The 26,103-nt window shown below is 41.7% G+C and overlaps 1 protein-coding gene across 4 annotated transcripts; it reads left to right on the forward strand.

Moving 5' to 3' along the window:
* Nucleotides 1-1,005: 1,005 nt before the first annotated feature.
* On the forward strand, nucleotides 1,006-26,103 carry LOC138962161 (uncharacterized). 4 transcript variants are annotated; one of them, XR_011454424.1, is made up of 9 exons: nucleotides 1,006-1,157; nucleotides 5,578-5,835; nucleotides 8,134-8,283; nucleotides 8,685-8,953; nucleotides 11,101-11,121; nucleotides 14,792-15,240; nucleotides 16,302-16,856; nucleotides 19,673-23,757; nucleotides 24,155-26,103. XR_011454424.1 is itself a non-coding variant. In XM_070333890.1 (8 exons), the coding sequence occupies exons 1-8, from the start codon at nucleotides 1,055-1,057 to the stop codon at nucleotides 20,277-20,279; spliced, it is 2,412 nt and encodes an 803-aa protein (XP_070189991.1). In that variant the 5' UTR covers nucleotides 1,006-1,054; the 3' UTR covers nucleotides 20,280-26,103. The 4 variants fall into 4 exon arrangements, 3 of the variants coding, with proteins under 3 accessions (XP_070189991.1, XP_070190001.1, XP_070190006.1); XM_070333890.1 differs by having other exon boundaries at nucleotides 19,673-26,103; XM_070333900.1 differs by having other exon boundaries at nucleotides 16,305-16,856; nucleotides 19,673-26,103.

The raw sequence follows: 26,103 nt of genomic DNA on the forward strand, positions 1-26,103 counted from the left end.
CTCTCTCTCTCTCTCTCTCTCTCTTTCCCTCTCAATCTCGTCTCTCTTCGCCAGTATTCCCCTCCCCAGCCCACCATCTATCTCCACCCTTCTCTCCCTGCCCCTCTCCCCCTCCCCGCTCTTTCCCATTAACCGGGCAGCCCGACTAACATTTCGCTGAGCAGTTGTACCAATAAATACACAGTTGGGCCGAATATACAGGTTGATTTTGTTTTACTGTCTTGAATATTTTGTGCCGACAAGTTAACCGCTGTCATCCAGGGTCGTACATTAGCCTTTCATCAGTCCAGGGAGAGAAAAAGAAGAATGTTACGTGGAGCTTTAAAAAAAATTTAATCAGTTTATCGTAATTCGTGAGGGTTTGTTTTTTTGAATGTGTTTTAAATCTATTTCTTCCAAATGGTGTCATTGTTTTTCATTGACGGTACGTGTGTGACTTAAATAATAATAATAATAATAAATAACTTTTCTATAGCGCGAGTCCCATCAATTGGCTCCAGGCGCTTTACAAATTCATTATAGAATAAACTAGCACAAATCAACAAGCATTGAAAGCATCAAGTTCCTCTCACTCTTCTTCTGTAGTCTGGCCCACTCAAAAGATTTACGGTGCGCAAAATATAAGGGGGGAGGGGGGGGGGGGGGGGGGTTTGAGTCTAAAGCAGTGAACGAAAAAACATCGTCGACCAATACCTACCAAGGGGCAATACCTATGATAAGAGCGGGTTCCGATTTGTCTCGGTTACCTCCCGTTATAGTCTTTCTTCGTCGTAATATGCTGCTGTTGTTTTGGGAGAAGAAAAGAAATACTGAAGATATACACACGCACACACGATCATTGTTGCTGTATTTATGCATACAAATAAATTAAACATAGTGGACTACACAGCACCGAAGGCAAACATTGTCCAGTACACAACGCATTCCAACCGCATTGTTACCTGTACGGTGATTCAATGAGCAAGCGATAGCATACCTGTGAAGGGGACACGAAAGTAGGTCAGGTGCGATCAACTTTGCGGCTGTCGCCGAGAGTGCTTTCATACTGGGCAACATGGCGACTGCGTCGGTGACAGCGTCGCTTCCATGTCGCTCAACGTTTGGTTTTCTTGTGATTTTCCTGGGATGTTTTCAACACGTGTCGTGTTATGCTCCATGTAAGTTGACAATTTTCTATCCTTCTGTTCCAATTTATTTCGTCAACTTGGCTTCGATCGTTTGTTATTCGGGGTAGATCGAGACAGGTACTCAAAGCGTCTGCTTGTGTCATTCAGCGTCGTCAGTGTCACAAAACATTTCGTGTTACGGTGAAGGAGTTTTGGAAACAACGAAGCTGCGAAGATGGTGTACATTAATTTATTGTCACCAAATTGTTGATGTACTGCGATTTCGATCTGCTGATTCAGAAGCGCAAAAAATGACGCGTGTGACCAAGTATTACCTGGTCAAAATTCTCGTCTGCTTCAAGTTTAACGAGGCATTCACTTCCGTATTCTATTTTTACGTAATGCTACGGGAGAAGCTTCGATCTCGAGCGTTCGTTGTGTACAAAACAAACTTTAATGTTCGTTACAAGTGTTTCGAAAGAAAAACAATTGTATTTTACGTTTTGAATAGTTTCTTGGGAGTAATAACGCTAGGTGATACGCTTTTTACTCATCGTCATGATTTTAGTCTAAACGGTGATAAAGTGCCATAAAAGCTCAGGTGATGGGATGACATTTGCGATGGCGATTATGTAGGCCGGACTACTGGGGGGGGGGGTGTTACAGGGGTTGCGCAACCCCCCCCCCCCCCCCCGGCTTAAGCATGTACCTCCCAAACGCATTTTTTTGTGTGGGGGAGGGAGGGGGGGTTGCATCTGGATCAATTCTTCTTCCTTGCCTAAACAGCTTACTGTCGAATTTACCTTTTTCGTTCAAGGAGAGGCTTCCTTTCCCTCCAGAAACATCAAAAAACGTTCAGCTGCAAGGGGGCAAAGCCCCCTTGCAACCCCCACCAAGCGGGGGGCTTTGCCCCCTGGACCCCCATCTGTAACCCCCCCCCCCCCCCCCCCATAGTACTTACCTACTCCGACCCTGCTGCTATAGTTCTTCGCATAGTTCTAACTATAATAATTTGATTAGCCTTAATACCGATGTGTGTGTGTGTGTGTGTGTGTGTGTGTGTGTGTGTGTGTGTGTGTGTGTGCCCATGGTGTTTGTTTTGTTTTGTTTGTTTAGTTTGTTTGTTTTGTGTGTTTGTGTCAGTGTTTTTGTCTCCATTTAGTCAACTTTTGACTAAATATTATCAGATAGACTGGAAATCGATACGAGGGTGGTGGCGTGTGTGTAACAGTGTGTGTGTGTGTGTGTGTGTGTGTGAAAAATACTGGACAGATCTCTATCCAAACCTGTTCATATCCCCACCAGGTTTTTTCTCCCTTTCAGTTTTCGTTGTTGCAATAAATGTCACTGATGGCGTCCTAACCTGCTTTTTACATACATTATAAAAGTTGAGGTGGCACTGTCCGGACCTTTTTTCAAAATTAATTGAAATTCAAGTAAACGACTAAAACATTCTTTGACTCCGGACTATGGGATTGCATTTCTGCTCAGACGCTTAATTAAAAAATAATTAATTAGTTTGTTCTTTTAAATTGGGATTAAAATCGATTTTCTGCTAGCAGAGGTAACATGATTACATTGAACACTTTATCATTTCCTGAGCCCCCCGCGGGTTAGGGGGAAGAATTTACCCGATGCTCCCCAGCATGTCGTAAGAGGCGACTAACTGATTCTGTTTCTCCTTTTACCCTTGTTAAGTGTTTCTTGTATAGAATATAGTCCATTTTTGTAAAGATTTTAGTCAAGCAGTATGTAAGAAATGTTAAGTCCTTTGTACTGGAAACTTGCATTCTCCCAGTAAGGTCATATATTGTACTACGTTGCAAGCCCCTGGAGCAAATTTTTGATTAGTGCTTTTGTGAACAAGAAACAATTGACAAGTGGCTCTATCCCCTCTCCCCCCTTTCCCCGTCGCGATATAACCTTCGTGGTTGAAAACGACGTTAAACACCAAATAAAGAAAGAAAAGAAAGATCATTTCCTGAATCCAAAAATGTATACATATGCTGTGTTTGAATTGAAAACAAGCTAACAAATCAAGAAAACGTGTTTTGCAAATAAAGTTTATTTGGCTTGGGTCACCAAGACAATGTGTCGGCGCTGTCTCAGCCGCAAGGTTAAGGCCAGCCTACGATTTACTAGTCTTGCTGGACAATCCGCAGTGCCTTATTAGTTTCATTCTGTAAGGCAAACAGATTGACTAAATGTATTGATTTCGCTTTACGCGACTTGTTTTCTTGGGACACGACGAACTTGAAATGTGGGTTGGTTGCCGGGTAGGTTGGTAAGTCGGTTGGTTCCAGTAATTAGTGAAACTGAAATCGCTCAAAAAATGAAAATTTGATTTTTGATTAAGTACAAAATTAATGTGCTACAGTAAGCTCTAAAAGATTTGATCGCCGATTCCGACGATCGTGGCGAGAATTACTACTATAACTGTTTTTCTTTCACAGCATATCCAAATGTTGAATCTTCTATGCAGCTGCTTAATGTTACTTTTTTTTATCCGGACACACAGACAAGTCTATCATTCGAAGTCGAATCGGTTGAGCAATAAACAGATCATTCAAAATTGTATAGGCATAGATAAAAATGTCCACCAAATACCCGTGAAAGGTGAATGCTCGCCCTAATATATTAGGCTTGAGGTTTGCTGGCCGATGTGAATGCGTGATATATTGTGTAAAAAATTCCATCTCACACGGCAGAAATTATTATGTAAAGCGCTTAGAGAACGTCAAGCGCTATATAAATCTCCCCATACAATACAATCAGAGTATGTACTCTGCAAATGCTTATCTAACTTTTACTCACAGTAAATGGTATGTACAACTAAAGAGGTAGATCTCGAACAGGTGAAAACGATTCTTTTCACAGCAGGCATTAATAATAAAAGCGAAATTGGTAACAGCATTCGACGTTTGATTGAATGGAGTATTCTACACCCGGATATTTCAAGCTGTATTCCAACTGCCATGCACAACTGACGTGTACGTCGCGACGTCGGTTTGACTGACGAAGTTTCGAGTTGTAGGTCCTCGCAGTCCTTTACACAGGTCAAGACATTGACGGGTGATACACTAAATAACGTCGGTCCCATCTACACATGTTTGTATCGAGTCAGGAGGAAAGAATGTTATCATAGCGGTGTCGTGTTTGTGTCGCAACGAGAGAGCCGGATAAAAAGAGGTGTGGGCGTTAAGAAAAAGAGAGAAAGGGGTGGGCGGGGTGGGGAATTATCGTTTTGGAGGCAGGATACTCTCTCTCTCTCTCTCTCTCTCTCTCTCTCTCTCTCTCTCTCTCTCTCTCTCTCTCTCTGTAGATATATTTTATCTATCGGATACTTAAACAATTTTATTTTTAAAGTCACCAAAGAACTGAAGCGCCATATATCTTGGAACATAGTGAAACCAACTGAATCTCAAAGTGCTTTTACTTTTAGGAAATCCAGGTTTCCCAATTGCTTCGTTTCCGGCCGATTGATGTGGAGCACGTGATGCGCACAAAAAAATATTGGCGGTCTAGAAGTGTCGTCTGCGCAATGATCGCGGCGGCTTTCCGCTTGACCGCCAAGGACGACCACGCACGTTGTGAGACGTCATTCGTTAGACCTCAATAGACAAGAAACACGAGAGCGAAATAATTATGTCCAGCCCTCAACTACAGGTTGGCTGTGACTGTAGGAAACACAAGGCCAGGGGCCTACCTTGGCACGTCTGACACATAATCACAAATACCTGTCCTTCAGGGGGAGAAGGGGGGGATGGCCGGGTCACATGGCAGCATAGGACCATCGTTTGTCTTTTTGTTTTCACACTCAGTGACAGTTGACCCTGGAAACAATTGGCCGAGGTCACAGTGAGGTACTAGGTGCCTGTGGGCAGTTATTAGACAAGCGAGGACCCTGCCTGTTGAGACGCTGATAATCAGGTTCCACTGGCACCCAACATCGTACAGTGTAAGCCTTGTGACAAGCGCAATTGACTAACTCCCTGGGAGTTAATGAGTCAGTCTCTGTGCACAGAGTCAGACAGACAGACAGAGAGAGACTCATATGCACACAAACACACACACACACAGAGGCAGAGAGACAGAGACAGACAGACACTCACACACACATAAACGCACACGCACGCGCGCACACACTCACACACATACACACACACACACACGCACACCTCGTTGTACTTTGGAATGTCTTGTAATAATAATAATAATAATAATGGACATTTGCTATAGCGCATAATCATATATATGCTCAATGCGCTTTACAATAACTAGAATTAACATAACTAATAATAAAACCATACACAATGAACAAGACCCACAATCTACATAACATAGCATACTCAGCATACTCCATGCAAGCAAACACAAAAGCTTGTTTTGGTAAACAAAATTAAACGTCCCAGTGATTAACGTGGTTGTTGTTTTGTTGTTACTCATTGCATTCCCTAAAATCCGTCCACAGCCATCGAGGTGACTTGCAAAAGCACGGTGGATCTTGGTAACAACAACTTCGATGCGGGACTAATCGTGTCCATGCTGCCTCCCCGCATCCCTATCTACGCACAGGAGGAGGAGCGATGCGATGTCTACCTCAGTATTCCCACGGGCCACGAGATGATGCTCTACTTTGATTGGCTCGACCTCTACAGCGGTGAACTGTCCAAGTGTGATACCACCAATATCGAGCTTTTCGACGGCTCTGCTAACAACTATGTTAAAGGTAAGATTGTTTAAAGTGAGTAGAACCCGCCTTCAAAGACCCCCCGATTAACGACCCCGTTTTTAGCGTATGAACACTTCATATCCCAAATAGTCACTAGTACTGGGGACATTAATAGTTACTTAGCATGCAGTAAGACCGTGTTTTCTCTGACTTTCTATTCATAAACCCATTAAGATTACCTTCGATGGATTGATTGATTGAGTGTGTGATTGATTGATTTCAACACTTTCAGTTTAAGAGTGTGAACTCAAAGTTGAAAAAATAGTGTCAAGTGATCTTTGTTCCTTTATTACTCATATTTTTTAACTCACGAGGATACAGTGGAATCCCCCCTTTTAAGACCCCCCAATCCAAGACTCCCTCCTGTTTCGGACGTTGTTTTTTCAGACTTTCTGTTCATATCTCTGTAAAATTACCCCCAATCCAAGACTCCCTCCTGTTTCGGACGTTGTTTTTTCAGACTTTCTGTTCATATCTCTGTAAAATTACCCCCAATCCAAGACTCCCTCCTGTTTCGGACGTTGTTTTTTCAGACTTTCTGTTCATATCTCTGTAAAATTACCCCCAATCCAAGACTCCCTCCTGTTTCGGACGTTGTTTTTTCAGACTTTCTGTTCATATCTCTGTAAAATTACCCCCAATCCAAGACTCCCTCCTGTTTCGGACGTTGTTTTTTCAGACTTTCTGTTCATATCTCTGTAAAATTACCCCCAATCCAAGACTCCCTCCTGTTTCGGACGTTGTTTTTTCAGACTTTCTGTTCATATCTCTGTAAAATTACCCCCAATCCAAGACTCCCTCCTGTTTCGGACGTTGTTTTTTCAGACTTTCTGTTCATATCTCTGTAAAATTACCCCCAATCCAAGACTCCCTCCTGTTTCGGACGTTGTTTTTTCAGACTTTCTGTTCATATCTCTGTAAAATTACCCCCAATCCAAGACTCCCTCCTGTTTCGGACGTTGTTTTTTCAGACTTTCTGTTCATATCTCTGTAAAATTACCCCCAATCCAAGACTCCCTCCTGTTTCGGACGTTGTTTTTTCAGACTTTCTGTTCATATCTCTGTAAAATTACCCCCAATCCAAGACTCCCTCCTGTTTCGGACGTTGTTTTTTCAGACTTTCTGTTCATATCTCTGTAAAATTACCCCCAATCCAAGACTCCCTCCTGTTTCGGACGTTGTTTTTTCAGACTTTCTGTTCATATCTCTGTAAAATTACCCCCAATCCAAGACTCCCTCCTGTTTTGGACGTTGTTTTTTCAGACTTTCTGTTCATATCTCTGTAAAATTACCCCCAATCCAAGACTCCCTCCTGTTTCGGACGTTGTTTTTTCAGACTTTCTGTTCATATCTCTGTAAAATTACCCCCAATCCAAGACTCCCTCCTGTTTCGGACGTTGTTTTTTCAGACTTTCTGTTCATATCTCTGTAAAATTACCCCCAATCCAAGACTCCCTCCTGTTTCGGACGTTGTTTTTTCAGACTTTCTGTTCATATCTCTGTAAAATTACCCCCAATCCAAGACTCCCTCCTGTTTCGGACGTTGTTTTTTCAGACTTTCTGTTCATATCTCTGTAAAATTACCCCCAATCCAAGACTCCCTCCTGTTTCGGACGTTGTTTTTTCAGACTTTCTGTTCATATCTCTGTAAAATTACCCCCAATCCAAGACTCCCTCCTGTTTCGGACGTTGTTTTTTCAGACTTTCTGTTCATATCTCTGTAAAATTACCCCCAATCCAAGACTCCCTCCTGTTTCGGACGTTGTTTTCTCAGACTTTCTGTTCATATCTCTGTAAAATTACCCCCAATCCAAGACTCCCTCCTGTTTCGGACGTTGTTTTTTCAGACTTTCTGTTCATATATCTGTAAAATTACCCCCAATTTAAGACTCCCTCCTGTTTCGGACGTTGTTTTTTCAGACTTTCTGTTCATATCTCTGTAAAATTACCCCCAATTTAAGACTTCCTCCTTTTTAAGACCTGATTTTCTCAGATTTTATTCTCAGGTCTTAAAAGGGTGAGTCTTAAATTGTATCATTACTGTGAAGTTCTTTCAGACGTCAAGGGGATGCAGATAACTGACCCGATGTCAATAAGTGTTTACGTTGACATAACAGTGTCCAATAAAATCACAACAATAACAACACTTTCCATGATTGTTCATTAGAAAATAATACATTAAAACGGAAAATTGTCTTGGACACGTCTTACCTGCCTGTCAACGATTATGAAATACACATCGAATTAAGAATTACAAGAATATTTTCCAAAAAACACCGTAAATGACTGTGGCAGGCCTCAATCGTAAGATCTGCGGTCGGGAGGAGCAGATGCCGACCAACGTGTACTTCGTGGAAAACAACTTCCTCGTCATCCGGGTCAACGCGCTGGGAGTCATACAGGGCACGGGATTCCGCATCCACTTCACCATCTCCAGGAGAGCTTGTGAGTTATACAATAGAACATCCCCCTCCCCTCCCCTCGCGGCGTGCGTGGGTGGTGTGCGCGTTGTTGTGTGTATGTTTTGATAGTCGTGGCGCGTGATTCAGACAGTCGGTCTTCGATGACCCCTGGATTCTCGAGACAAGAAACATCAACAACCAACCAACAGTCTCTTGCTTTTCTGTTGGTATTTATAAATATTCTCAAATTAGTATCTAATTTTGTCCGCCATCGCGTTGTTTACTTCTTTTAAGTTTCACCTCGGATTCGTTGATAAAAGCTTTATGCTTGAGTTCGGATCCCCTATGTCATATATTGAATGTCACGATATTCAAATTCAATAAAGTTTTGCTTAAATTAACAATCTTTGTTATGAATCACCGATCTATTTTTTCATTGCACAGTCCCTTGCTCCAACGACGAGTTTGCGTGCGAGACGTTCGGTTCGCGGCGTTGTATCGCCGAGCACCTTGTGTGCGATGACTGGAACGACTGTGGCGACTGGGTGGACGAGGAGCAGAACTGTAACAACATCACTGCTGGGGGCATCGCCGCCATCGTCGTTGCCTCGCTCCTCCTCATCGCCCTCATCGTCGGCCTCATCATCTTCTGCAAGATCCGCCGGCAGCACGAACTGAGGGAGATAAATGAGAAAGAGGCTGCCATCATGAGGGTGAGTTTCCTCCCCTTTGTGTTTTGTGTTATGGGTGATTGTTCTTTGGTTGTTGCTGTTGTGTTGTTGTTGTCATTGTTGACACACACACACACACACACACACACACACACACACACACACACACACACACACGCACACCGGGCCGTGCACAAACCGCCGTGGCCCACACACACACACACACACAAACACACACACACACTTGTTGTTGTTTTTGTTTTGGTTGCACTTACTGAAACAGAATTTGTGTCCGTCAGTCTGCTTTTAACTTTCCAGGTCGGAACATTAAACACAACTTCACAACAAAAAATTTTTTATTAAAAATAACATTTCTTTTTGAATACAAAAGAACGAAGTAACCCATCTCTGACGTACGCAGGTATTGAAAGACTGCTGCACAACTGAGGCACAGGCTGTGAACATAAAGACAAATCAGTAGTTCAACCAACATAACACTATCTACACATCTATTATGTTGTTAAAAGACCTCGTCCGTCTGTTACACTTTTATCGCTTATAACTCCGTTTTTTTATGGACCGACTCAGTGCCTGAAATTTAGCTACACATGTGCCATTATTTTGGCATATTTGTGGGTAAACTTCCTATACAATCGCTACATAATTATGCGATTAAGCACTCACGCGTACTTTCCTTTACTCATGCCTCAAGCGTATCATGACCAATACACGAATTCCGAGAAAAAAAACTCCGTTGGGTTTTTTGTTTTCAAGTTTTGGGAGAGCGCGTTTTCTTGCAAAACCTCTGCCAAACATTGGTGGGGCCAGTGGCACTAGCGAGGGGTCCCGTCCACGTGTTTCGGGCCGACACACACCTCGCTTGTGATTGGCCCCTCCAATGTTTGGCAGAGGTTTTGCAAGAAAAGGTTACTCTTCCTCAACCCATACAAACCCGACGGAGTTATTTCCGAAAATCTTCTATTCGCGCCTAATGGGGTGTGAATGTGGATACATTGATGGTGAATCAGCCGTCTCATACGTGGGCATTAATTTCTGTCCTTCCATCTTTCTTTGTGTGCTTTATTTTGTTTTGTTTTCTTTTGTTATTGTTGTTCCGTGTTACATTTAGTCAATGTTTGACTAAATGTTTTCAGATAGACCAGGAATCAAGACGAGGGTTATTGTGATGTATGTGTGTATGTGTCAGTGTGTTTGTATGTGTTGAACGATTCTAAGAAACACACTGTACCGTACCGATCTTCATGAAACTGTTCATACAAATTCTTCCAGATGATACCCCAGAGTTCTTTTGGATGTTTTCGAGAGATGTCTTTGATGACGTCATATCCGGCTTTCAGTGAAAATTGAGGCGGCACTGTGACGACCTCATTTTTGAACCAAATTGATTTAATTTCTTGTCAAGCCATCTTTGACTCATTCCAGACTAAAGGATTGCATTTCAGTTGGGAAGCTTAAACATTTAAAATAACATCGGTGCAAGTAAATTGGGTACTACGTTCGCATGCTTTTCCGAGACGAGCGCAATCTGTCTCAGAGTCAGTCTTCGGGCTTGGGCTAGCCAAGCCTTACTACATGTAGTCTCCGTGATGACTGGTTTTTGGCTCACGAAGTGTAGCCTATGCGATCGTAACTTTGTCTGTCTGTGCGTGCGTGCGTATGTGCGTATGTGCGTGCGTGCGTGTGTATGTCTGTGGTAGAAACTTTAACATTTCGTCATTTGAAGACGTCACATTATGGCGTAAGAGGGTTAGACGTCACGCGAAGGAATGTCTCGGTCATTGTTATTTTGAGCGGGCCGAGACTATTTGGCAGTCGTGTCTGTAAGTAGGCTACATGCAGACAGACAGATATAGATCTAGTGTCTCGCTTTCTTGCACAGTGTCACCAATGCTTACTGTGTGTATGTGTGTATGTGTGACGGAGTGATTGAGTTTGTGTTACTGTTTGTCGATTTCTTACGTGAGCCTTGAAGGCTTCGCCTCTTGTCAGTGTTGATGTTTTATTTTCAGGTCGACAGATTGGCTAAATGTTTTGATATCGCTTTTTGCGACTCGTTTTGCTTGTGTCTCTGTACTTTTTCAAACATCTCTTGCTTTTCAGATTTGTACATATTATTATTATGCACTTGCTCTATCACATGATCACATTCTTTCACACTTTCTTTCTAGGGTCAGGCTCTTCTGGGACCCGTACGTTCAGTAACGTAGATTTTTTTTCTTTTGTACATGTACATGGTTTTTATTTTAATCAGCGCGCCTCTTTGTTTTCCCTCTGTGTTAACGTGGACAGATGTTACACAAGGTATATTCCTTGACCCCGGTTTTGTCATTTTTGTGGAAGGTATTAACAAAACGACGTTTCATGTTTAACCTATCCTTAACAATGATACAAGCAGCTACACAAGCAGCGCAGTACCTTCAACAGACAAAATCCCCAGTGATAAGCCAAATGTCAATGTAAACCTTTGTTTGTAGTACAGTAACAATATTAAAATGAAAAATTACACTAACGTCTAGACAACGTGTTTGCCATTAAAAAAAATATGACCATGATTTGTGATTCGCTGCAACTGTCTTTGAATTGATACCCTTTTTATTTTTTTTATTTTTTATAAGGTCTTTTGGGTCCGAATGTCGGTGTATAACTGTGTTCACCATTTTATCTGAAAGCTTACATTTCACACACATGTAACGCCCCATCCCCTTTTTAAATAACATGTATCACAAGTGGATCATCTCACAAGTATAGATGACCCATTTGTGCGTGTATGTATTTATATTTCTACTTCGCCGATTGTTGCGGGTCTATTTACGTGTACTTGCACGAAGAGCCAGTTTCATCATTATGGGACATCACTGCATGTGCTCAGTGAATCCCGGCCGCCAGTTTTCGCTCGCGCTTGAGCTAGCCGCTGCCTCAACTATCATTGAGTCAACTGACTCCACGTGACCTCTCTGTCTCTGTCTCTGTCTCTGTCTCTCTCTCTCTAGATAATTTTATCTCATAGTCCTCCTCTCTCTCTCTCTCCTCTCTCTCTCTCTCTCCTCTCTCTCTCCTCTCTCTCTCTCTCATATCCATCCATCCCTATGACTTTCTTTCACCCCCCTCTCTCTCCCGTCTCTCTCTCTCTCTCTCTCTCTCTTTCTCTCTCTCTCTCTCTCTCTCTCTCCCGTCTCTCTCTCTCTCTCTCTCTCTCTCTCTCTCTCTCTCTCTCTCTCTCTCTCTCTCTCAGTCTCTCCGGTTACCTCTCTCTCTTGTTTCGTGCGGCAGCCCTTGATAAAAATGAACATCGATGACTGACACAGCGGTCAGATTCTTCTTGCTCACATGCCATTGCTATAACACGTGTGTCGGCTAGCCAATCTTGCTTTCGTCGTTTTAAAGCCGCCTCACTTCGCACGTAAACGATACTGAGTAATTATCAACCACCATAGATCTAGTCCAGGCTTATTGATATGTAGGGCCGGGGTTAAGGCATCCTTCTACTTTGACAGTTAATTTCTTGGGGCCTTTTTTGGTCCTTTTTGCCTACTTTGTAAAAATACACAACACAAGAACTAATACTTAATTTCAATTTTTTATGTGAAAAAGACAAGTACACTAGAGGACGGAAACAAGCCGTCCTAAATGCCACGAGAAAAAGAGCGGGAAACTGCTGGCTATAGTCCAAGACAGTTAATAACCGATAGGCATTTGATACAGACATTATATTATGGACTGTATAAGTCCAAAGCATAACTGACAGGATCATACCATAAGTCAAGTACCTTGCCTTAGTGCTTTGTGTATAAGTTGGGAACTGTTTTGCATCATTGAATACTGATACGCACCAATCAGTATTGAGTAACGAAATAAATTCAGCAAAACGTTCCCGCTCTGCACAGAAAACAACGAGACTAGATTTGTGACAAGTTATGATAACTGATTAGTTTTAACGTCCTCTTAGAACCATTTGGCCTATCTTGGGACAGGTAGAGTTAATATGCTTTATGTGGGGACAAGACACTGGACAAACATGCAGAGTACACATATGATCGTGTTATATATCTGGAGGTCTGTTGTTGCAATATTTCAAAATGGGGATGGAAGTAATGATTGTGTGCGCGGGATATTGTTGGACTGGAGCGGTTTTGTAGGCTTGTTTTTTTATGTTTGTAGAATATGTTTATATTTTGTGGCTGAATAAGTTTATAAAAAAAAATTATAAAATAAATAAAAATAGATTTGTGTATATATATGTCCAAGTGAATGGATACTGTTATCACACGTAAAAGCCTGGAAGGATTTGTGGTGGTTAACATGATCGCTAGCATGAGAAGGATGAAGGTACCTTTAATAAAGACAACAGGCATCATTCACAACTAACCTTGGGCTGGGTTGCACTTTATGTTGTTGATGGTGAAAGATCTGGTCAGTTAGACCAACAAAAAAAATAGGTGTGGTTACGGTAACATAGCCAAAAAAAATAGGGTAGGAAGGTAGGCAATCACTTTTTTTTTTGTTTACTTTTTTTTCTAATGTGTACAAATTAAACCTACTTGACAGGGAAATAAGTGTGTGACTCGGGCGCTTTCGCTTTCATTGCGTTTTCTGCACTCGTTTTCTTGTGGTTTTTTTTGGTTTTTTTTTTACAAATGTAATAAAAAGTTATAAGGTCGGCCCCTAAAAATAGGGTAGGTCGGGTTACCGTAACCACACCTATTTTTTTTTTTTAGGCCTTACTAACTCATGTCTGTTTCATAAAATAATACTCATTTCTGTCTGTTTTGTTTTGTTTTTGTTGGTAAATGAAATATTGCTTTTGTTCAAACATCGTTCATATTCAGGAGTAAAGGATGCTGTATTTTGATTCACATGAAAACCAAGAATATGTTGTATCAACTCAGGAATAACTTAACAGAAGAATAACAAAGGACAACTCAAACCATATCTAACACTCCTGTTTATAAGAATTCATCTTATATTACCCCAGTATTTATTATACAGTATTTATTAGTATACCTCTTATTTTTAAACTAAACTGCAAGTTCTATTCAGATGTATTAACAGTGGCCTTTTCCTTCTTTTTCATGTGACTATTTCTGTTTTTATTATTTAACGGATCATGTTGAACAAATAAGAATATTTACTTATATTATCTTTGATGCTTTTATTCTCTACCTTTCCAAAACTTGTATTTTTCTGTTTTTCATTCAGTCTTTGTTATAATAGATTAGGTGTATTTTTGCATGTTGGTGACCTTCTGATTTTCATGCATCTTTATTCATGCTTCAAGAGCAGCTTTCATCCATTTAGAATGAACGTGTTTTTACGACAGCCTTGCTCTTTCCTGTCTTTGCATTAAAGCCTTGCAAATTGTTCAAATCCTATTGGAGTTTGCCATCTATCTAGAGCTACACTATCCTTGCACTAGGTAACTCGCCAGAGAGCATGCTCCACACAAAAATGTATAAATGTATCAGTGGCTTTTGTTGTACTTTTCATAATAATGTGGCCTCATTCATTCACACCATTGTGTTTTATTTGGAATCTATTTGAAACGTCTTGCTTTCTCAAAACCTTCCATCTTTAAGAAAAAAAAAATGAATGAAGAAACAAATCAATGACATTTTTCTTAGATTTGAAAAAGACTAGGTTAAGCTTTTTCACGTCAAAGTGACATCGTAATATCCTGAACTAAAATGATGTGTGTGTGTGTGTGTGTGTGTGTGTGTGTGTGTGTGTGTGTGTGTGTGTGTGTGGGTGCGTGTGTGCGTGTGTTCGTGTGTGCGTATGTGTCTGTGCATGCCTTGCGTGTGTGTCTTGCTGCCTGTGTGAATGTGTCCGCCTGCGTCTCTTTGTGTTCGTCCCCCCAAATAGGATCAGTCCATCGCCAGCGGAGGGATGGTGTCCCCGTTCTCAGTGTCCAGCGAGACGATGGAGAAGGCGCCCTACATGCCTCGCTTCTCCACAGGCCGCAACTTGGGCCGCCGTTCTCAGGCCTCGGTCAGGAACATCGGCACGGATGACCGCCCGCCGCCGTATACGGAGAAACCCTCCTTCGACGACAGCCGCAGCGAGGGGGGTCTCTACGAGGACCAGGACGCCCCAAGGACCCGGAGCAAGAGTCGCAACAGGGAGTCCACCCCGGACGATGTTTTCCTGGCTGAGGAGGATGTACCCCGGACACGGCGAGGAAGGAGCAAGAGCCAGGAAAGAGCGCCCTCCCGTGTGGAGGAGGAACCAGTGAGAGAGGAGAGGTACCCGGCCAGAGAGGGCGGCAGGCACCCGTCTAGGAGAGACGACAGGGACTCCCCTCCAGAGGACAGGTACTGTTAGAGTTTCTTGAGTCGGCTTTAGATAATATTCCTTTTCAGAATTCCGTTTGGGGGTCAATAAACACGAATGGTATGTTACTGGAACGTTTAATTTATGACAAAACAAAACATTTCACTGTACCGCAACACAGCAGTCTTTTCAGTTGACAGAGTAGATTGTCTACTTAAAAGATCTATTGGTCGCAGACGTTTTGTTTTGTGATAAATTAAACGTTCCAATAACATACTAATTTGGTTTATGATTCTGAATTTTGGAAAGTTGACAGTCTTTCTGATTCCCGTGTTGGGGCTTACGGCAGGCTAGGTGTGCCAGGTATAGTTATTCATACTAGCATTTTACACTTATACTTACATTTTACGGTTCGTTCCATTGGTCTGTGATCATTTGAAAGCAATCCACATTTTCTTTTTTGCAAGTAAAACTAAGTTGAGGACGTGCATTGAGGTAAAAGGGAAAAAAGGTCATGTTCGATTGTTCCTTTTCTAATTTTTTTAAACCTTTTTTTGTGTGCATATATATATATAGGCCTATGTAACGTGGCTGTGTCTTTAGGGGGATAGACTAGGCTTACCCCAAGGAACAAAATAATGCCTTCTTCTTCTTCAAGCTTTCTAATTTGAACTGAAATCTTGATCTGGCACTTCTTCATAATACCACTGGTATTTTTTCCCTCCCCTTCTTTTTGCTGTAATAAGCAGTCATATTCAGTCTTTCGACACAGAGTTGTGATTGCATTACGTTTTTACATTTCATCAAGTTTAGTTTTAGTTCAGTCGCTTCATAGGACTTGTTCATTTCATTTCATTTACTTTATTATTCCATTTCTGGGAAATTAAGCTACACTTATGGCAGCACTAATGGCAGAATGACTGAGTTCTTTTATGTGGTGACCCGGGGTGGGACATGGATACCATCTCTGAGTCAGTCTGCAAATAAAATTGACCCGTGTCCGCCCCGGGCTGGAATCAAACCCTTGATCCTAGGATCAGAAATCCAGTGCTCTACCAACTGTGCTACCCGGCCCTGAATTCCCAACGCTCTGTTTTCTTAGCAGATACCCACGGGAGAAGGATGGCCGCCTCCCATCTCGACGTGACGACAGGGACTCCCCACGCAGCGACCACTACTCACGGGACAGGGATGATCGCCGAGATGACAACGAAAGCAGGCACAGCCGGGAAGACGATCTGGGGCGAGAAAGGGACCGATACCCCAGCCGTCGGGATGATAGAGACAGAGACGGGGACGGTCGTTACCCCAGACGTCGGGACGACAGAGACAGGGACGAGGATCGCTACCCAAGCCGACGTGATGACCGAGATCGCGACAGAGAAAGAGATCGTGACTCAAGGAGAGACCGACCACGCTCACGTCGAGAACCTTCACCAGACGAGAACGGCGGTGTGCCGGACCAGCTGCACCCACTGCGGGACCTGAAACGTCGCTCCATGCACAGCGATTCCGATCAAGATACATCTCGCGAAGATAGAAGGAGTCGCGAAGACGTTCGCCCTCAGTCTCGCGATGACCGTCACAACAGATCGAGAGACAGGGACAGGGAGAGAGAGGACCGACCAAGAGATGATCGCTATCCTAGGGATGATAGGTAAGTCTGACTCTAGCTTTAGTCTTCGTTGATTTCTTACTGTTTGTTAAAGCATCTCTGGACAGGACACTGCCTGTCTCAGTTCAAGGGAGGAAAAAAAGGGAAGGTGAATACTGAATTCGAAATGCGTACAGATTTAACTCTGACTCGTTCAACACTACCGTACAATCCCTAGCAAACGCCCACCCCCCCCCCCCCCCCTCCGCACAGATTTCGGGTAAAAGTAGGGGGTGGGCGTTTGCTAGGTATACACCCCTTTGCAAGATCGCTGTATAAGATCTTTATTCCTCGCCACTCTTCCCACAGCGTGTTCATCTTCCAAGTATTCCATCACACCGGCTTCAAATTCTTCAGATCTAACTGGCTGTCCTTCAGACAACTTTCTTTTTTACATTTAGTCAAGTTTTGACTAAATGTTTTAACGTAGAGGGGGAATCGAGACGAGGGTCGTGGTGTGTGTGTGTGTGTGTCTGTCTGTCTGTGCGTGTGTGTGTGTGTAGAGCGATTCAGACTAAACTACTGGACCGATCTTTATGTAATTTTACATGAGAGTTCCTGGGAATGATATCCCCGGATTTTTTTGATTTTTTTCGATAAATGTCTTTGATGACGTCATATCCAGCTTTTTGTAAAAGTTGAGGCGGCACTGTCACACCCTCATTTTTCAATCAAATTGATTGAAATTTTGGCCAAGCAATCTTCGACGAAGGCCGGACTTCGGTATTGCATTTCAGCTTGGTGGCTTAAAAATTAATTAATGACTTTGGTCATTAAAAATCTGAAAATTGTAAAAAAAAAATTTTTGTTATAAAACGATCAAAATTTACGTTCATCTTATTCTTCATCATTTCCTGATTCCAAAAACATATAGATATGTTATATTTGGATTAAAAACAAGCTCTGAAAATTAAAAATATAAAAATTATGATCAAAATTAAATTTTCGAAATCAATTTAAAAACACTTTCATCTTATTCCTCGTCGGTTCCTGATTCCAAAAACATATAGATATAATATGTTTGGATTAAAAACACGCTCAGAAAGTTAAAACGAAGAGAGGTACAGTGAAGCGTGCTATGAAGCACAGCGCAACCGCTACCGGCGCCAAACAGGCTCGTCACTTTCACTGCCTTTTGCACTAGCGGCGGACTACGTTCAGTTTCATTCTGTGAGTTCCACAGCTTGACTAAATGTAGTAATTTCACCTTACGCGACTTGTTTTCCTTTTCTTTCCCGTATTGCTGTTCTAATATGTTTCTGTGTTCTCTACACTCTCTAATTCTTTTTCTGTCAAGAGGAATCTCGCGGGCACATACCGAAACATTGCCTGCAGCTTCGTTTTTATATTTAGTCAAGTTTTGACTAAATATTTTAACATCGAGGGGGGAATCGAGACGAGGGTCGTGGTGTATGTGTGTGTGTGTGTGTCTGTCTGTCTGTCTGTGCGTGTCAGTGTGTGTGTAGAGCGATTCAGACCAAACTACTGGACCGATCTTTATGAAATTTTACATGAGAGTTCCTGGGAATGATATCCCCGGACGTTTTTTTCTTTTTTTCGATAAGGCAAAAAAAAAAATTGTATGTTTAGGGTAACATGACCAAAAAAAGTAGGGTCGGTAGGTAGGTAGGTGTTTTTTTTGTTTTGTTTTTTGTTGTTGTTGTTGTAAATGCTATGTTGGCTGAACATTCATTTCTTATATTTGATGAATACATGTTTCAAAACTAACGTATAAATAAAACAGAGAGAAAGGGAGAGAAAGAAACGCCAAATGTCTCTTTTTAGCATTTTTACCTCTTTTTTTTTCTTTTTTTTTTTTTGAAATCAAAAAAAAGTTTTTGGGTCGGCGCCAAATCGATAGGGTCGGTCGGGTTACCCTAAACAGACAATTTTTTTTTTTTGGCCTAAATGTCTTTGATGACGTCATATCCGGCTTTTTGTAAAAGTTGAGGCGGCACAGTCACACCCTCAGTTTTCAATCAAATTGATTGAAATTTTGGCCAAGCAATCTTCGACGAAGGCCGGACTTCGGTATTGCATTTCAGCTTGGTGGCTTAAAAATTAATGAATGATTTTGGTCATTAAAAATCTGAAAATTGTAAAAAAGATATTTTTTTATAAAACGATCCAAATTTACGTTCATCTTATTCTTTATCATTTCCTGATTCCAAAAACATATACATATGTTATATTTGGATTAAAAACAAGCTCTGAAAAATAAAAATATAAAAATTATGATCAAAATTAAATGTTCGAAATCAATTTAAAAACACTTTCATCTTATTCCTTGTCGGTTCTTGATTCCAAAAACATATATATATGATATGTTTGGATTAAAAACACGCTCAGAAAGTTAAAACGAAGAGAGGTACAGAAAAGCGTGCTATCCTTCTCAGCGCAACTACGACAGCTTGACTAAATGTTGTATTTTCGCCTTACGCGACTTGTTAATATATCTCATGGCTTTTAGTTTGTATGTCACTGTATAGGATTTGTACTTCACCATGGCTGAACATAGAAGGCAAGTGCTTGTCAACGCTGAGAGCACGTGTTGAAATATCTCATCGATGAGGTTGTGTCCGGGGTGTAGCTGAATACGGTGTCCAAATTTGAAAAAGATCCACCGAGAACTTTGGCCGTGCATCGCGAACAGACAGACAGACAGACAGACAGACAGACACTAGTCGTATATATATATAGATATATATATATCATTACCCATACGTTTCAGTTTAACACTACCATCTGACACAATCTCTGTAATTAACTTCAGTTTACACCCACAAGCATAGTCTTACCTGTCTCTTATCCTCCTACAGGTACCCGTCCAGAGACCGTGACGACAGACCACCACCCGTCAGAGACGACCGGTCCCCTTCCACCCGTGATGACAGATCCGTCAGGGACGAGCGATCCCCTTCCACTCGTGATGACAGACCCGTCAGGGACGAGCGATCTCCTTCTGCCCGTGATGACAGACCGCCACCTGTCAGAGACGAGCGATCCCCTTCCGCCCGGGATGACCGTCCCGCCTCCACCAGGGCTGACCGACCGGACAGACCACGCGACACTCCCACCTCTCGCAGCAAGGATCCCACCCCTGATGACAGCTACGAGAGCGCGCAGGAGGTTCCTCCCGCCTCCAACAGGGGGCGTCGCGCTCACCCCGACGCACGTGATACACCTCCCGCACCACCGCCGGAAGAGAAGCAACCCGAACTGGCGGCGGAGGAGCTGCCTTCAAGGCGTCGGCGTCGTCGCAGTCGTAGCCGGGACGGTCAGGACCGGCCCCGTTCCAGCCGTCATGGGGAGGAGCCTGAGGAGGGAGGGGGGAGAAGCAAAGCCCCGATGGCGCAGATGGATGACGAGCCTCGTCGACCTGGCGGAAGGCGGTCCAAGGGCGGTTACAAGGAAGAGACAGTTTAAAAACTTTGACCGCTCCTGGCATCACCTTGCTTTGGTCACAGAGGGTTTTATTGTGACTTTTATCAAATAGTGTACTCCGGATCACAAAAACCTGGAGGTACGTCAGTCGCTGTTTAGGCCCATATCTAGACTGATAAGCTCTTATTCGTATTATTCGTATTGTATTTGAATTAAGGAAAACTCGACGTATCTCTTTTTGATGACTGTGACCATTGATGTCAGATCGGTTTGGTCACAGCGTTGGCCGTTGCAGCAGATTTTAGTGTCGCTTAGTACTATTAATATCAAATATTGTACCTGAATCAAAGAAAACTGGAGGTATCTCAGTCGCTGTCTAGGCAAATTTCAAGACACGTTCATATTTGTTTCATTTGTATAAAAAATGATTGGACGTATGTCTATTTGTGACCCTCCACCACGGAATGAGTCGCATGTCACCTTTGCATGATTTTCATATTTTTACATTATCCTAAAGGTTTTTTTATGCTCTATCCAGTGGTGAAAACCGTTTTGAGTTATAAGCCTGTGACTAAGGTGACCCTCACACTGTTACCAGACACTACCCGGACTTATATTAAGCCTAGCGCAGAACCGCGCTAGGTGACATGCGACTCATTTCGTGGTGGAGGGTCACATTTGATGACTGACCGTTTCGGTCATAGCATGGCAGAGGGTTTTATCGTCACGTTTATCAAATATTGTACTCTGAATCAGAACAAAATCTGGAGGTATCTCAGTTGTTGTCTAGGCCCATTTCACAGAGCAAACTGGTTTGGCTGCCTCTGTCATTGCTAAACTGATTCGCACCCGCGCTAACCGCGAAAGACAACGGGATACGTTTCAGCGCAATACATGCACTTATAGTGCATTGTCGTTTCTAAAGGCAACTCTCAGACTTTTCATTGTTTTACTTTTACATATACATGTCGTGCCGAATTCACGGAATTGCCGAATTCGCGGAATCGGCAACATTTTTGCCCATTTCGCGTAATCGGCAAAACGCTGCCCATTACGTGAAATCGGCAGCGTTTTGCCGAAAATGCGGAAAGGCTTCTAGAATTTGCCCATTTCGCAAAAGCGACAGCCAGTCTGTTACTTTTTGTGTCACCAGAACATTGCATTAACATTGCTTTACCTCCCTACTATGTTTAGTATGGTCTATGTTGGTCTGTGTCGAACATAACTCCGGAAATGCACGAAAACTACACTTTCTGCAATAACTTGCCATAACTTATCGATTATTGCGATATCTATCCATTGGAGTATCTATAGTTGTCTAAGTGTGATGATATCCCAGGCATTTGAGAACTTTAAAACCAAAAAGTGGCTGCCGATTTCGCAAAATGGGCAAATTTTAGAAGCCTTTTCGCGATTTCGGCAAAACGCTGCTGATTTCACGTATTGGGCAGCGTTTTGCCGATTAAGCGAAATGGGCAAAAATGTTGCCCATTACGCGGAATCGGCAATTACGTGAATTCGGCACGACATACATATATATACATAGACTTCTAATTAGTCTTGTGATCACTCACAACTTAGTTCTAGTGTTGAAAACTGGGGGCAAAGCCTGCAGTGCCAATATCATTACCAAATTGCCTTTCGTGCCTTTGGACAATTTGCAGATCTGGAACTACATGTATTGTAAAGACAGGTTGTAAGCGATGCAAATTGAAAAGAATGAAGAAGACTGTGCTAAAAACTTTCCGTAAAATCACAGGGTGTCCTCTTTGATAGCTCTATACTGCTTGTGCTAAAACAGCAAATCACTGCAATTGCTACCGAACGAACAAGATTTTTAAGATATGATCATTTTGTCATGTGTCGCTCTATTTTCCCTGTGTGTGTGTGTGTGTGTGTGTGTGTGTGTGTGTGTGTGTGTGTGTGTGTGTGTGTGTGTGTGTGTGTGTGTGTGTGTGTGTGTGTGGTAACATTCCCACCGATGACAGATAATGTGTATAAAGATGTAGATATTTCTCCAAATGTTGTTAATTTCATACATGTATGTGATGTAGTTTTTTTATTATTATTTTTACATTCCTACATTTCTTATCCAGGTCCATTTGTAATGTATCAGCATTTATTGACATGTATGTTTCCTTGCCAGTATGTCTACAGAAGTCGTGTATTTATCTATGTTTTGTGCAAACAGGGCCAAATTGAAAACAAATTGGTAGAAATATTAATACTTTTTGAATATCTCTGCAACAAAACTAAGAAATATAATGCAGTCAGCTGCCTTTTTACATTTAGACATCGTGTTCTGAAAGGTGCACATTTAATCCTGTATTTCTAAAAATATAATGGACAACATTTTCCCAAAAGCTTTTCAAACGCTTCGTTTTTGTTTGACTTTGCAGTTGTGGCCAAACCATGATCAATTACTAGTAACAATGAAAAACAGCTTCTGTGGATTACATGTATATCAGTTTCAACAAGAAATTCCTCCGAGGTAGGAAAAACACCCCCGTCCTTACCATTCTCACTGCCACCAACTGAGAAGGTTATTTCCCTTTGACCATTAATATGTCCCTCTATAAGTCCTTGTAGAATCTTAATCCACCAATAACTCCCTAACCGTGTGTTTGACTGGTCCCAATTTTTGTAAGGACCGTCTCAGGAATGTATAGAACCTGTTCACCAAGTTTGGTGACGATCGGTCCGTTCATTCTTGAGATCTATATGCGAACACAAACACACAAACAAACAAACACATCGACCGAATCCTATACACACCCCTATACCGGGGGTGTAAATATAATAAGGGTCAAATATATGACCACAGGTTAAAAAAGAAGAAAGGTAGGTTGTCGGAACATTTGTTATTGACAAAACAATACATTCACAAATATATCGACCCAACGGTCTTTTAAGTGCACAGACAAACAGTAACGAACACTTATCTGGCTGATTTTTACTTCCGCCTGCCACGAAGCCGCAAGCGAATGAATGATTATATGACGAAATGAGTCTTAAAATTTCTTGTTTTTTGATTCTGAAGTTTGGAACGTTGGCAGTCTCTTTGTTTTTGGATTTGACCACAGGTTACTTAACATGTTTTCCCTATATGTTTAACAAAGGACAGGTACTTGAAGTGGATTGGACCTTTTTTTTAAAAGAAATTTCAAAGCCCAAGATAAAGTTTGTTGCTGTTAGTGTTGTTTTTTTGTGGGTCAAAATCAGCACCAAAAAAAGACAACTTTGCTCACTAATTTCAGTAAAAATGGAAATTTCAGAAGCCCATGTCTGGAAATGCATTCTATTTCTCTGCAGATTTTGTATGAGACATAGGGCATGTTGTAAATGCTAAAATGTCAGTGTTGGAGGGTACTGCTCATTAACTTTTTCTTACAAAAGTTTAAAAATTCCTTACAAAACCAGACCAACAAACGTTTTTGAAGAGGTGACTAAAAGAAATGATAGCTCGATTGAATAAAACAATAGAATACGCTTGTCAAATGATGCAACAAGTTATTATGAGGCAGCAAGGGCGGGGATGTAGCTCAGTCGGTAGCGCGCTGGATTTGTATCCAGTTGGCCGCTGTCAGCGTGAGTTCGTCCCCACGTTCGGCGAGAGATTTATTTCTCAGAGTCAACTTTGTGTGCAGACTCTTCTCGGTGTCCGAACACCCCCCGTGTGTACACGCAAGCACAAGACCAAGTGCGCACGAAAAAGATCCTGTAATCCATGTCAGAGTTCGTTGGGTTATAGAAACACGAAAATACCCAGCATGCTTCCTCCGAAAACGGCGTATGGCTGCCTAAATGGCGGGGTAAAAAACGGTCATACACGTAAAATTCCACTCGTGCAAAAAAAAAACCATGAGTGTACGTGGGAGTTTCAGCCCACGAACGCAGAAGAAGAAGAAGAAGATGAGGCAGCAAAATGTGACTTTAACTGTCGAGTGTTGTAGCGCTGCGTGGCTTATATACACTGGTGTTTTAAATGCTATGCAATCTGTCAATGAAAACAGGCAGATACTGTGAGCTGCTCTTACATCATATTTTATCTGCTAAATGTATCTATGAGCATGAAGATTCAAGGCAGCCGTCTAGTTGATTGTGGATATGGTCGTTTGCCTTATGAACCTATTTTTCCAAGATCAGGGGGTTGTTATAGTTTTCAGGATAAAATGTGCCTGCCTTTGCATCATATTTTGTTGATATTTTCCTCTTGTTACAGCTTAGTTTGTAATCCTACCTCCTGAAAATCACTACTACGTACCTTTCTTAGCATTGTCATACCTGCTACATGCATTGATAGTGTACTTACAAGTATGTTTGTTCATTGTGTTTCTTGGTTTTGCTTGGGCATGTTTTGTTTTTGTATCAGTTCTGTCATCGGTCTTTATTTGATCTCAGGGGTTTATGCTTATTTCTATTGCTGGTACAGTCGACTCCGGTTAATCGGTCACTTTTGGGACTGACTGAACTCTGGCCGATTATCCGAAGTGGCCGATTAACCGAACATTTTAACACATAACTACGTATGAAGAAAAGATTCGGTCCCAGGGAAAATTGGCCGATTATCCGGAATTGGCTGATTAACCGGAGTCGACTGTATGCCACACACCCCCCCCCTCCCCTCTTCAAAGTTCTCCCCAACCCACCAGCTCACCCCCACCCCAACTGTGTGACTCATGACCTCTCTTTTGGAAAACTGTAATGTACAATTAAGGTAAAAATCACACTCTAATCATTTTAAGTCCCTCGCCTTCTTTATACTTCCCTTGTATCAAATTTACTTTTCTTCTTTGTTTTGTTTTGTTAAAGAATGATAGGTACTGTATTTGATACGGTTTTTTTGTTACCTTTTTGTTAAATAAAAAAATGTTATAACTGGATTTGATTTTCTAGTTCTGTTTTTACCATCTTTGACTGGTGCCATTTTAAACGAGTTGCAAGTCATTTCTGTGTGACTTTAACATTTTTGTGGATATCTGTATTTAACATTGTGGTATATATCGTAATATGTATCCATACATTTAATGTTTTGTTATCAGCCTTAATTTCAAAGCGTAACTTAAAGGCACAGTGCAGCTCACAGATAACGGATAGCTGCCTGAGGTATGACTAAAAGCCCCAGGGGCTCCGTGCACCTGGATTTGACAAGTTCAGTACCTTTAATTGCAAAGCTTGAAGGAAACAAAGAAAACAACAGCTGACAGTAAGAACCGCCTGTTTCCAAAACTCAAACCTCTCTCGCATCCCTCATACAAATTTGAGGCTTTGTTTTTTTGCCTTTTTCAGATATATATTGCATTTATTATAAAGATTGATCTTGAATGTTCACAATTCTCTTGAGGTCAGCAGTTTGTTCCTGTGTGTGTTTATTTGTTTGCTTGTTTCTTAGCAATATTAGGATCATCCCAATGTTTACTAAGCTCTGGAAGTAATGTTTAATCAGCTCATTTTCATGTTAGGTGAAATGTATTTTAAGGCGGTATTTTACACATCAGTTTACATTGTTTTGCCTTCTTTTTTTTAAACGGAACATCTCTGTTTGAATACTGTTTAACAGACACAGGGGGAACTCGAGACCCTGATGTTTTATTCTGTGTGAAGAGAAACAAGACTTTATTGTACACAGGAAATGTTTCTGTACAAGGAATTCTATATTTTTTCTTTTTGAACATTTGTCAATGTCGTATAATATTGTACATGTTTCATATTTTGTATATAATTCATTTGTAACATTTTCAATTCTGACAAAACTGATTTGCTTTAAAAATGTAACATATTTTTAGCACAAAGAAAATGAAATGATGCCTGGAAAATGCGTATGTAATGTAACGGAATAAAAAATGGTCTGATTTTGCAAAACAAA

Source organism: Littorina saxatilis, linkage group LG1 (assembly GCF_037325665.1).
Source record: "Littorina saxatilis isolate snail1 linkage group LG1, US_GU_Lsax_2.0, whole genome shotgun sequence".
Lineage (NCBI taxonomy): Eukaryota > Metazoa > Mollusca > Gastropoda > Littorinimorpha > Littorinidae > Littorina > Littorina saxatilis.

Bases quoted from the DNA above. Each gene is read 5' to 3' on its own strand.
- LOC138962161 (XM_070333890.1), top strand. From the start codon at position 1,055: ATGGCGACTGCGTCGGTGACAGCGTCGCTTCCATGTCGCTCAACGTTT. The intron at 1,158-5,577 runs GTAAGTTGACAA...ATCCGTCCACAG, and splicing joins CGTGTCGTGTTATGCTCCAT to CCATCGAGGTGACTTGCAAA. The intron at 11,122-14,791 runs GTACGTTCAGTA...CCCCCCAAATAG, and splicing joins GTCAGGCTCTTCTGGGACCC to GATCAGTCCATCGCCAGCGG.